This window comes from Zingiber officinale, chromosome 2B, assembly GCF_018446385.1.
Source record: "Zingiber officinale cultivar Zhangliang chromosome 2B, Zo_v1.1, whole genome shotgun sequence".
NCBI classification, from domain to species: Eukaryota; Viridiplantae; Streptophyta; class Magnoliopsida; order Zingiberales; family Zingiberaceae; genus Zingiber; species Zingiber officinale.
Genome location: NC_055989.1, coordinates 144,715,810 through 144,730,062, shown reverse-complemented (window position 1 = coordinate 144,730,062; position 14,253 = coordinate 144,715,810). Strand labels below are relative to the sequence as shown.

Here is a 14,253-nt window from a genome sequence, read left to right as displayed (position 1 = left end):
GGCAGTGCTTCTTTTGTGACAGGTCCACCATGATGAGGGAAACAACTTTGCAAGCAATGACTTTGTGCGTGGCCATTATCATATGACGAAGACTTTGGCAAGGCTTTTGTGAAGCAAAAACAATTTCATTTAATTTAGAGATACAACATTAGTTCCTCTAAGGATGATTGTGAGCATAAGGAAGGATCCTCAAGGAGATCCTATACAAAGATCACCCTATCAAGGAAGCCAATGAAAGGTACCACAGCGAAGGCGAAAGCTTGGAAGGAGAAGTAGAAACCCTTTCAAGAAACAAAGGTTCACCATCTCTGTCTATTACAGATGATAAAGATCTTTTCCTCATGAATCAGTTCACAACTTAAAATGCAATGTAATTAGGCATCCTATAATCAATCGATATCATATATTTTTCTTTTGACCTATCGCTTGGTGATAAAACTCTCAACCAATATAGAAATGATCAAATCAATGAGATTAATAGGGAACCTTAGACTAATTCAGATTGCTACTTCACTTCCATCACTCTTTATGAGGAAACAGAGCCAGCCTTGGACTTTGAAGGTCCGGTGCAAAACAAAAAAAAATCTTTTAAATTCTATTAATGTCAATGAATGCATAATGACAATGATAAAAGAAATGTCATTGAAGTATCATTTCAAAGTGGAGCAACAATCTGGTTCATCAACCATGACATTTTTTGGATTTAATCATAAATTAGCCTTTTTGTTGCAACCTTAAACTTTTACCAAGCTGTGATGCTTCATGAAGGTCTGCTAGTTGTTATGAATAAATTTTCTAAAGAGTGATATTTAAAGTATATGGTCAAAATAAATTCCACCGAAATGTTAGATTACTAACCAACTTTATTACTGTGCTTGTGTAATATATCTTGTAATACCTAAATCACATATTCATGGATATTCTATCCTTGTCCGGTTTCCCTATAATAGCACAATGCCTATCCTTTAATTACCCATCTTAATTACTAGAAATCCAAAAATCACATATTTTAGAGAAAAAATACTTTAATTTGATATTGAACTGGCAATCAATGGAAAATATAATCCAACCAAATATATTTAAGCAAAACAATAGATGCATAAGTAGAAATAGAAACCTGATATGCCAACTTGATGGTGACCATGAAGCCCAGAGGTGACTATGAATTTGTGATGATGGTGCTCGAGATCACTAGAGTTCTCGACTTCGCGTGATCAATGCGTTGTTTGCACCCAATAAAGCTTGTCAAGCCTTCAACATCGACGTCGGTGTGGCCGAAAGGTTCAAAGAGCAAAAGACGACAAATTAGGTTTAGTCGTTTAGGGAAATAGAAGACGGTGGAGGAAGAAAATGTCCTGGATATTTTTATAAAAATAAGACCATAACAATTTGTAATTTATAACTAGATCATTTTTAATTAATTTTTTTTTCACGGATTGTTTGTTAATACTATAAAAATATAAAAACTTTATTTAAAAATAAACAAATGGGCCCACTAGGAGATGGAGCCTGTGTGATGGCTCCCTTTAGGCCGGCACTGTAAGGAAAGCTAACGGGATAGGCATGGTATCTCAATCTAACTCATTGGAGTTCTTGAGATTCATGATTCTACGGGAAAAAAGAAAGGGAAGATTGTTTCTTTTCTTTGTCCTCCGTCTTTTAAGAAATTTGTATCCAAATTCGATCCACCAAGGCCGAGAGGGAAGATCGCTACTTCTTTACTAAGTCTCAAAAGACCCCTTTCATTTCGTGCCAATTTTCTCATATTTAAATATATGACATATTTTTTAAAAAATATATATAATTGAATAAAAGAATTCAAAACATTTAATATTTACTAGTAGCACGAAGCACTGGTGCACTACCGACCTCGGTCGGCCATACGCCAATTGAGTCCACGTCAATCAGCGACGTGGACTGGAATCGACCCGGATCGTTGCAAATGGACGGAACCGAAATAAACCCTGTCAAAAATTGAACCACAATTTGGCTCGCATAAGTTAACCACTTGTCGAACCGGGCCGAGGAGATCGGAAACCGAACTGAACCGGTCAAGCCGTATGCCTGAACCGGAACTGAGCCGGCCAGTCTGCTCTAGAAAAAGAGCTGCCCCAGTCCGCATGATCCACGAGGCGTCCAATCGCGCGCCCCCACGCATTTCGTTCCTCCTCGCCGCCTAATCCATCGCCATATCTGCCACCGCCCGATCTCCACCGCCGGCGAGGACTCCTCCTCCGCCGACGCTTTTGGATGGTCCGCGCCGACGACTCCTGCCGGTATCTATGTCTCTCTCTTCCTCCGACGTGAATCGGATCGGGTGTAGCTCCCGTCCCCCTTGGAATGTCTCCGCCGCAGGATTTTTTGGTCCTTCCGCAGATTTGCTTCGGCGCCGGGCTTCTCTTACCTTGTAGGTCAGGCGACGGGATCCAGGGACTCCATCGTCTCCGACTGAGTACCCGGAGATGGAGATGCGGCGCGGTCATTGCCTCCGCTGAGAACAGTAACCCTAGATTGAACGTCGATTTCTTGAACTCCACCAAGAGGACTTCCAAGGCTCATAAGACCTTGGTTTCGAGGCAGCTGGAGAATGGGCTGGCCGACGGGGAATCGGAGCCATCGCGATCGATGCAGTTGGCCTCCGGCTTCGCCAGCTACGAAGAAGACCCCTTGGTGGGTAAGTTGAGGACGCAGCTGGGAGTGCTTCATCCCATCCCTACTCCCCCAATCAACAGGAACATCATCGGTTTCTTTGTGTTCTTTTTCTTTGTCGGTGTTGCCTTCGACAAGGTTTGGACCTCGAGGAAGAAGAAGACGCAACGAGATGTCGAAAATGGCACCTGGCCTCAGGTTCCGACCAGCTTCTCTATGTTCTTTGAGAAAGACCTTCAGAGGAAAGAGTCGGTGGAATGGGTGAACATGGTTTTAGTGAAGTTGTGGAAGGTTTATAGGTCTGGGATCGAGAATTGGATCATTGGACTGCTTCAGCCAGTTATAGATAATCTTACGAAGCCTAGCTATGTGCAGAGAGTTGAAATCAAGCAGTTCTCACTTGGTGATGAACCACTGTCTGTGAGGAACGTCGAGAGGCGAACTTCCCGACGTGTGAATGATTTGCAGTAAGCTTTCCTTATCATATCTACTACACAAAATCGTGCTAGAGAATTTAACAAATCAATTTGATACAATTGTCATACTGTTACATTGCATGTAGACTGAAGCAAAACCTCTACTACTGTTACATTACATTGCATGGACCTGAAGTCTGAAAACTTGTTCTAGAATATTGTTAAATGGTTTTAATGATTGGCATTTATGAACATGAGAGAGTAGGGATGGAAAAGTGGAAAAAAAAAAGAGGAGCAAAATCTTACATTTTCTTACCAATTTTGATTCTGACATGTGCCATAACTTGTATCCTCGTCCCATAAGACAATGTTTTTCTTAAAAAAGATCAGCATTTATATTAAATTTGTGTCGTATCAAAGGACTTTCTTTTACTGAATCTTGTTACTGAGAATAGATATCTCTTCCAAATTCAGGTATCAGATTGGACTTCGTTATACAGGTGGTGCTAGGATGTTGTTGTCTTTGACATTAAAGTTTGGGATCATTCCCATTGTTGTACCTGTCGGCATTCGAGATTTTGATATTGATGGAGAGCTTTGGGTTAAGCTAAGATTAATACCAACTGAACCATGGATAGGAGCTGTATCATGGGCATTTGTTTCCCTTCCAAAGATCAAGTTTGAGCTGTCCCCATTCCGTCTGTTCAATCTTATGGGTTTGTATCCTTTTCAGTTTACTGAATTTTCCTAATCTCTTCATGACACTAGCAATTCTGCTTCTACTGGATTGCATTGTTATTTCTATCTACTGTTTTTATGATGCAGGGAACCACAATGTTAGCATGTCTTCATATTTTGTTATTCATGCACGGTAATAAAGTATACATTTAAATACATATGTTTGTACTAAGCTTGTTAAAAGGAAGTCTAATAGTCCATTGCACAGAACAACTGACATGATATTTCGAAGAAGTGATGGTTTTGTTTAGGCTTTGCCACAATAAAGGTCTTGTGTCCCATGTGATATTTGCTCATACATAGACAAAGATCTATCCTAAAAACCAATCATAATATACATGTTAGTTGCAGTGTTTACATCCTACAAAGCCAGTTGTGTATTTGGTACTGCTTAATTATTCCCCTTCTACATCGATACCGGTGTGGCCTGAATATTAGATGATGCCTTTTTCTGCTTCTTAACGTGTCTCTATTTTTTTTATGTATGTACTTGCTGATCCTCCTCCAGCAATTCCAGTACTCTCACTGTGAGCATATCTAACCTTCATTTCCATATTGCATTAAAGTATTTTCATGCACGTATATTAACAAAATTGTTCGCTAATATAGATTCTAGAGCCTAGTCAAGTAAATTCCCTCTGTTTATTTGACTTGCTTGGTTTGCAACTAATGCTTTGTTTAATCTCTTGAGCTATTCATGGCATACTCTGCATTGTCTTTGCACTAATATATAATTTTATTACAACCATAAATCAACATACTGTACTATATCTATTGATTATTTTTCACCTGTGGATTTCGTGGCTATCTGAAAAACAATGATGGAAGCAGAGTGATCTAAAATTATTTAGGGGAGTTTGTGTTGGCCATACTTGGAGCCATGCCCATGTCGGATACTCGTTTCTTTATACTTATCGTTAAATACTTGAGCAGAAATTTCATGTTCATGTTAGCTACACTTTGTTGATTGATAAGCTGCGCTTACTGTGCAGTTTATTGCAAGGGAAAGTGATTAGTGCTCACGAATGGGTGAGGTAGTGAGGTTAGCTAATGGGATGGGAATTGGGAATAGAATATATGATGATGCTGTTTTGACATCCATCCTTCATGATATGTGGAATGCTTCATTTGGAAAATTGGAGGGTGCCGATATAGTACTATTGTCAATTTCAAATTGATTACTATCTGAATTGTGCTTCATAATTTTTGATAGGCGATGATGTTGCAAGTCTTCCTTTATGTGTGTGTCATTCATGTGGTGTAAATCGTTTCTCTTCTCCTCCAACCTTACGGTGTTTAAACAACTGTTTGTAGTTTTTGCTTCCTTGCTTGAGTTTTTTTTTAAAACCTTATTTTACTTCGATAGACGATAACATTCTCTAGAATTCTAAATTACGTTCATTCATGACTAGCTTTCTCACAAAGTTGTTAACTGAAGATCTGCCTCGGCTTTTTGTGCGTCCAAAGAAGATTGTTCTTGATTTCCAGAAGGGAACCGCACTTGTACCTGTTCCAGTCAATTTTAAAACAGAAGATATTCAAGAAGGAAATAAGGATTTTGTCGGGGAGCTATCAGTGACCTTAGTTGATGCTCGGAAACTTGCTTATGTTATATTCGGTATTCAGCCATTTACCCCCTTTTTTTTATAATTATCTTACGTTCTTTAACTGAAGTTTGCTATTCGGGGTATTTCTTTTTTATTGATTGTCAAGGATGAAGTATATGCATAAGTTTTAGATACTTACGTCCGTCCTGTATCGTAGTTTTATGGTTATACAAGAATTTTTGCAGTTGGAGACATTTAAGTCTTAATGTATGTTTCTTTGGATGGACAGGGAAAACCGATCCATTTGTTGTTTTAAATCTCGGTGATCAAGAAATTCGAAGTAAGAAGAATAGTCAGACAACAGTCATAGGCGCTCCTGGAGAACCTATATGGAATCAGGTAATCCATTGATTCCAACTCGCTAATTTAGCAACCGATGTAGTATACGACCATTGGATCATTGACTGATGATTACGTTGGCATGTCAACAGGATTTTCATCTCCTAGTAGCAGACCCAAGGAAACAGAAATTATATATCCAAGTGAAGGACTCTATTGGTTTCACAGACTTCACCATTGGCACTGGAGAAGTAAGACTATAGATAGTATTCGATCGGTTCTTAGGCCCTAGGACTCTCAGATTCTGTTCTTGGTTTGGTTTTAGGTTGCTGGAGCATCAATCTTAGGCCCGCTTTCTAACATTTATGATATTTGTTGATAAGCAGGTCGAGCTTGGCTCCCTCCAGGACACAGTGCCAACTGATAGGGTCGTAGCTTTACGAGGTGGGTGGAATTTTTTCAGGAAGCAACTATCCGGGGAGTTGCTGCTACGCCTCACGTACAAAGCCTACGTAGAAGATGAAGAAGATGCAATAGAGAAGACACTCACCGACGGTGATGCATCGGACGATGAGAGCTCGGAGTTTGAACAGGCAGCTGAGGTGTATGGACAAACGTTTGGTGGTTATCCTAGTGGGGGAGAAAGAGAGTCCTTCATGGATGTGCTAGCAGCTTTACTTGTCAGCGAGGAGTTTCTGGGTATAGTCTCATCTGAAACAGCTACTTCAAAAGCTACAGAGTCGTCTGCTTCCCTAGAATCTCCGATACCAAAAGCACGCAATCCTATCACTCAAGGATCGACTCTCAATGCTAATAGGGCACCGGGTAATTCTAAAGGTACTACTACTCCCTCGTGCTCTCCTGATTCCATTTGTTGAATTTCAACTTTTTTGTTGTATCATCGAAAGTTATTGGTTTCGTAGATTCAACATTGGTATGGCTTGCTGTGGCGACCAGCATTGCGGTGCTGATTGCTATCAATGTGGGAGGTTCAGGCTTCTTCAATCCATGATAATGCAAAGGTAACTAAGGCAATCTATCTTGCTGTATCAGGTAGATTTACAAGTTTATTAAATTTTACTTAGTAAAAGCCATGTCCATTCATAGAATATTCTCATGGCGGGTAATCTAATCCAACTCTCAATCTTCTTTTTTATTCAAGAAATGAAGAGAGCGTAGGTGTTCTCTATAATCGTAAGATACCACTAACATTTAAAGGAAAATTTTATAAAATGACAATTAAATTTGCTATGTTATATGAAATTGAATGTTAGATTATGAGTCTCCTCGAGACGATCTAGTGGCTAGCGCATGAGATGTTGTCATCATGAGGTCTGGGGTTCAAATCTCAATAAAGTTGAGGTAAATACCTCTCTTATGTGTTAGTCTCTATTCCAAAGACTAGTAGGCCCTAGGGCGGATTAGCGGAAACGTTGAGGACGAGCGTATTCATTTTTTGTCATCATATGTTAGATTATGACTTGAACACACTATTAAAATGAGAGTCATAGAGATGAGAATGTTAAAGAATGATATTGATATATATTTAGATGATCAATAAATATTCTGATCGGGTAATATAAAATTATAATAAATATACATATTAAATGAAGAAGTGAAAAACTAAAGAAGATTTAATTAGAAATAATAAAATAGAATAAAATTTATTTAAATATAAATAATAATATAATAGGAGATAGAATGACTAGGAGGATCTAAATAATCAATCTCAATTAATAAGGCAATTTCACTTTTACTTCAATCCCAGTTTCCATGATATGCTACCCAGTATGTCATTGGGTTGTTGTGCTAGAACCAATGCCCCCTCCCCCAAAGTGTGATTTACTCCCTTTCAAAAAGTGTGGGGTCGAAGGGGACTAAGATGACAATTTCACTTTTGCTTCAATGAGTGGGTTTGTGTACATGACAATGGTAGAAATGCCGAGTCTTCAAACACAGCTAATTAACCTACCATTATTTGATCGAGTCCATGAATACGGGTATTCACAACCGTAGTTCTATATAATTCAGATCACTTTATTTTACATGTATACGTAAGAATTTGTATTGTAGGGACTGACTTTAACATATCGGTAAGGATCATTATATCTTCATGAAAACTTAAATATTATATTAAATAGGTAAGAGTTCTTGTTGGTCCTCTGACGGCTGGTAAAAGATGGGTGAATTACCTTGAAAATTAAAATTAACCTTTCTCGACGTATCAAATTAAATTAAGAACACACTTGTATAATAATAAAACGTAAATGTATAAATTAAAAAGCAGAGACAAGAGGATTTATTAAGTTTGCAATAAAAGGATTGCTAATCATAGACAAATGAAGTTCACTCAAGTCTCCTTTGGACGGAGTAGCCTCTTTATACCGTTGACAGCTTACAAAAGTAGTAGAACAAGAATAGAAGTCGTTTTACAAGTGATATTCTCTGTATTTTTCAGTGTTATTTAGCTTCTAGGATCAGAGCTATATTTATAGTTTTGATCGGGGCGTTTGGAAGGGGATAAAATTTTATCCCCGTTGCAATGGATCGCGACACATCGCGTTTTGATAAATTTTTTGATCTGGGCGCCCGAAAGGGTTCCAAGCGCGCGGACGGTGTCGATCCGGCCCCCGCTGGGCGAGGCGCCCGGATCGAAGTCAACCTCCCTGTTGACTTTTCGATCCGGGCTCTCGTTCCGACTCCGCTCGCTTGGGTTCACTTGGATTCGGGTCTTCTTCTCTGTCTCCACTTACTTGGGTGATTCCGGTCATTCGGAATAGGGCTCATCCGAATCCAAGCGAGCGGTAAAATTATAGAAAAATTAAGTCTAATATTTGGAACATAGAAATTCTCACTGGTAAATCAATGAAGATAGTAGATGTGATAATTAAGAGAAAAATTAGTATTTTATATATACAAAAGACAAGAGTAGGCGAAAAGATCTTAACATTAAGTGGTAGAAGTTAAAAGATGCAAAACGAAACATATTTAAGGAGAAGGTAGTAGTACAAACAAATACAGTAATTCTAATACGATATGAGATAAAATGATATCAAAGTTGAAAATAGTAACTAAGAGTGTATTTGCTAGGACATGCACCACCAAGTAAGGAATCTTGACGGTGGAATAAGAAAATATAAGAAAAAGTGAAAGAAAAACAAACAACTTATAAGTAGAGGAAAACTTAAAAAAAATATAGAATAGTCAATAAAAAAGCTAAGAAAGTAGTGAATGAAGCAAAGAATAAAATTTTTCAACAGTTATATAAAAAATTGGGTATTAAAAGAAAAGAAAAGAGACATTTATATAATAGTTAAAGTAAAAGAAAGGAAGATAAGAGATCTTATCTAAATAAAATATATTAAAAATGAATATAATTGAGTACTAGTAAACGATGAAAAATAAAAGAGCGGTAGAAAATTTGCTTCAATCAACTTTTTGAAGAAGGTTTAAGTGATTAACTTAACTTAACTTAGGTAATTTAAATAGATCAAATGAGTATAGAAATTTAAATTTGTATTATAGAACTCAAATTTTAAATTTGTATTATAGAATTCAAATTTTAAAAGTAGAACAAGCTTTAAATGAAATGTACAATGGAAAAGTCATTGGACCAAATGATATTCCGATAGAAATGCTTAGACAAATTATATATTGAATGACTTACAAAATTATTTAACATGATATTGAAAAAAAAAAAAAAATACCCCACCAATGGTGGGTTAATACTTTAGTTCTCTTATATAAAAATAAACAGGTATTAAACTAATGAGTCATGTCATGAAACTTTGTGAATAATAATAGAAAAAAATTAAGCAAAGAGAACACAGTGACAAAAAAATCAATTTAGGCTTATACCTGGAAGGTCGATAATAGAAGTTATACATCTTCTTAGACAATAAATTAAAAAGTATCCGGAGCAAAAATAAGATATGCATGTGGTATTCATTGACTTAGAAAAGCTAATGATAGAGTCCCCAAAAAATTATATGGAGAATTCTAAAAAAGAGTGCTATTAAAAATTAAGGATATAATGACTAAAGTGAAAACTTCAGATGGATTAATTGAAACATTTTCAATAATGATAGGATTACATCAAGATCAATTCTAAATTCCTATCTTTTTATACTAATTATGGACGAACTTACAGGACAAATTCAAGACAAAGTACTGTGATGTATATTATTTATAGATGATATTGCTTTGGTTCTAATTATGGACGAACTTACAGGACAAATTCAAGACAAAGTACTGTGATGTATATTATTTATAGATGATATTGCTTTGGTAGATGAAACGCGTGAAAGATGAAACGCGTGAAAGAGTAAATACTAAACTAGAATTTAATTAAAAATACTATAAGTGAAAGGTTTTAAGCTTAATAGAGTAAATACAAAATATATGAAATTTAAATTTAATAATATTAGGTGTAATGAGACAATTGTTAAGATAGAAGATGACGAGTTATTTGAAACTGAGAGCTTTAAGTATTTGGAATATTTTTTTAAAAAATAATGAAACGATTGAGAGAAATGTATTATATAGAATACAAATAAAATGGTTGAAATCAAATAGAGTGTTTAATCAAATAGAGTGTTTTATGCGATCATAAAATACATCTAAAATTTAAAGGAAAATTTTACAACATGACAGTTAAACCTGTTATATTATATGATACTGAATGTTAAGTTATAACTCGAGCACATAAACAGAAAATGATAGTTATAAATATGAGAATATTAATGTAGATGTGTGGACATATGATAATAGACCGTATAAGAAATAAGAGCATTAGATAAAAAATTAGAGATGCATCTATTTAAGAAAATTTTTGAGAGATTGTTTAAGAAGACATGGATATGTACTTAGACGATCGATAAATGTTTTAGTTAGGTGATGTGAAATTATGATAAATATATATATTATAAAAATAATAATAATTAGTAATAATAACAGATAAAATTTATTTAAAGTTTAAACATAGATGATATATATAATAAAGGATAGAGTCCCTTAAAAAAATCTATATAATCAACTCTATTCGTGGGATAAAACTTAATATTGTTGTTATAGTTTCTTATTTTATGATTCACCTAGCTTTATGAGATAAAACTTAATATTGTTGTTATAGTTTCTTATTTTATGATTCACCTAGCTTTATGAGATGAAACTTAATATTGTTGTTGTAGTTTCTTCTTATTTTATGATTCACCTAGCTTTATGATTCACCTAGCAGATCTAAATATTTGCACTGTTGTTTCCGTATCTTGCAGGTTTGTAGTTACTGAGGAGAGTGCAAAGTGAAACCGTACAATTTTTCCGTTTCCATCAACTGTAAATACTTGATAGAGCAGAGTCACATCTGCGGCCATTTTCAGTGTAATATTTTTTTAATCAATAATTCTTGGGCACGCTTAATCCTAAGTGCAGTATTTACTTTTTTTTATTATTATTTTTATTTTTCACGGCAATTTGTGATAGAGGCACTAAGTTTGTTTATATTTAAATTTGTGATAGAGGCACTAAGTTTGTTTATATTTATTTAATATATTAAATAGATAAAATTTGAATACATGAGTTTATTAATGTTTGTGAATATATATAATAAAATAAATATTTATGAGTATTAATAAATCCTAACATTTTAATTAAACTAAGAAATAATGAATAAAGAAGTTTCATTATAAAAATATAAAAGTTTTACCTTAAGAACTCGATAATATTTAATTAAATCAAATTAAGTTCAAATTTGAAAAGAAAATTCTAAGCTAAGTTTGAACATCCAATTCAACCGTTTGTATATGAATTTTGAACAAAATTTGATTTTTTATTTACGGTCCTATAAAGACAGCTTATTGACCTAATGAATACTTATACTCTAGTAAAATATGATTGCGTTCTCATAGTCTTTCTCAATTTAAAATAAGGGAGATCTAGACAAATGGTTAAGGGTGTAAGAAATTTTTTTTCCGATGACATGTGTCCATTGAAATTTAGTCCCTATCTCATTATAATTGATCCTGTCTGAATCAGGAGTCAACGGACACTGGGCACGTGGCGCTCCCTGCTGGATCCTCGAGTGCTCCGGTGAACCTGCAGCAAAACCGAGCCGGGAGGGGTGCCCCGGCGACGGCCCTCCGACGCTCAAGTTAGGCGAGGAATAACAAAAAGGTGGCCTCAGGATGAAGACTTGCCTCTTCACGGTGAAGAAATGGAGACCTTATATAGACCTCTCGAAGGAGCCTGAGCGCGCTAATCAAAGCAATCACCTGCTTTCGACCATGCCCAGGTATGAGTCTGTCAGAAAGACGTCCATAAGGCCATACCGCTACTGTATCACCCTCTCCATGATGTGACGGCGAGATCCTCCATCATGCACTTTTGTGTACGGCGTAATCATCAGACATGCCTTTGCTGACATCCCCTATCCTGAGCCGAACGAATAGGCCGCTCGGCTAACCCTCGTACCCTCGCCCTTATCCAGGCCGAACGGACCACCCGCTCGGCCCTTCGGTCCCAGCCGGGCAGACGCCCCGCTCGGCCATTCGGTTCTCCCGCCTTGGCGTCGGAAACTCAAGCCCATGGCTGGGTTATCTTTGGTTCCGCTCGGACCTACTCAACCACTCGGCGCGGCCATTAACCGCTTAGTCAGCCCTCCATCTGTCTTCAAGCTGAGACCCTTTAGGAAGTGGATCCCCCAATCTTACCGCCGGATCAATAATAAATCTATCATCCTCTAATTAATTGGGTATTCCGTGAAAACTATTAACACACAATATGAATCCATCCTACCAATTGGGTATCTTGTTGGGACTATTAACATACAATATAAATCTATTCTATCAATTGGACATCCCATGGAGACTATTAACACAATATGAATCTACCCTAAGTTATCATCAAACATTTAAAGGATTACTTAAGCCAAGTGTAGTATCCAACTAAATTTTATTGCCTCATCTAGTAATTGTTAATCATATTCACATATGAAATAAATAAAATTAATTATACGCGTTAATTTTTCCTCGAGAGGGGAAAACAATGTGACAAGTAATGATCGGTCTTAGAACATATATATTAAAAATAAATAATATCGACAGCACAGTAAATTAGTACAAATTCTCCTACTGAAAGACAATGTTGATGAATGAATAAGCCGATAAAATCACTGTGGCAGTTGCACAATAGGGCACGAGAGAGCCAACTGGCAAATGGGCCTGATGAGAAAATTCTCAACAGAATCACGATACCGCACAAAATTTATTCTTGTTCCAACTACTCCCTTACACAGCTACCGCAATTATTTATATGAACCAAACCGGTACCATCAAAAGCCAACTCAAAACCGGTACCTTTAGTTATAAAATTTAAGAGTTTCACAAGTGCGGTAGAGTGGCAAAGCAGCGCTAAAAGGATTCAAATTTATAGGCGAACTAGTAAAGAATGCCCGTTTATATTCAAAATTAATCAGGCAAAATCGAGACACCTAGATTATAAAAAAAAAAAAAAAATCGGATTGTGACAGCCAATTAATAAGGGCAGAAAATAAAAAAAAAACCTCTAACTTTCAAAAATTGTCAAAATAATATCCCATTCATAATTTAATAACTAAAAAACTATTCCCCTGTCTATAAAGACCACAATGGTGTAGCACAAAGGCACCAAGATGCGCTCCCACAAGCAAGGTGGGAGTTGGTGTGTCCTCTTGTGCTGCGCATCTATTGCACGCTGAGCTGGAACAATGTGATGACAGGTTTGCACCCATCACTGGTCCCTTGCCACCAAATCTCATGCAACCCCCAACTCAACTTCACCATCGATCACCACTGAATACAATTCAATCACTGCTTGTTAATCGAATCGACCGAATTGAAGCGGACCAACTTAGGCAAGGAATCAAAGGTTTGAAGGAAGGAAATGAGCAGGCAAGGCGAGCATTAGTTAAACTACTGGATGGATGGGTGAAGGTAGAAAAACTGCCAGGTCCTAAGGCTTTTTAATCCTCTTGCCAGTGAGCCATAGCATAATTGTCCTCTCCTCGCACAGGGCTCACATGATTGTCTTCCTCTTTTCCCCACATTCCACCTTCTTTACCTCTCTCTCACCTTTCACTGCCTTTGTGTGTGTATTATGACACTAATGCACCCTCCTCTATCGATCGACCTTCTTCATTTAGAAGCTTGTGCTTTAGTGATTATTCCTACCTTTTTCAACTATGTGAATCGAACCTTTTTGAGAAGCTAAGTTGTCGGTCTAACAGTTTGTTCTTTGAGGACAGTGGTAACTGTTCTTGGAAGTGTAATAATTAATGGTAATTTAAGAGATGATAATGGACATTAAGAATAGTTTGTGATAATTCAGTGAATTTACTGAAGGATGAATTGAACCATGAAAAGCAAGTTGAATCATGCAATAATAAAACAATTCTTTATTAAAATTAAATGAGACCTCTTTTGAAAGATCTACAACAACTTCTAACACTAGAATTCAGTGAATTGGAGCATGAAAAGCAAGCTGAATCATGCAATAATAAACAATTCTTCAACAATATTAAATGAGATACC

General features: G+C 36.5%; 1 protein-coding gene across 1 annotated transcript; it reads left to right on the top strand.

The window, feature by feature from the left end:
- Positions 1-2,109: 2,109 nt before the first annotated feature.
- LOC122047612 (synaptotagmin-3-like) lies at positions 2,110-11,113 on the top strand. The gene is made up of 9 exons (XM_042609002.1): positions 2,110-3,116; positions 3,540-3,781; positions 4,312-4,330; positions 5,216-5,421; positions 5,640-5,749; positions 5,842-5,940; positions 6,076-6,526; positions 6,613-6,711; positions 10,963-11,113. Exons 1-8 carry the CDS (start codon positions 2,341-2,343, stop codon positions 6,699-6,701), a joined length of 1,992 nt encoding a protein of 663 aa, XP_042464936.1. The 5' UTR covers positions 2,110-2,340; the 3' UTR covers positions 6,702-6,711; positions 10,963-11,113.
- The last annotated feature ends 3,140 nt before the right edge of the window (positions 11,114-14,253 follow it).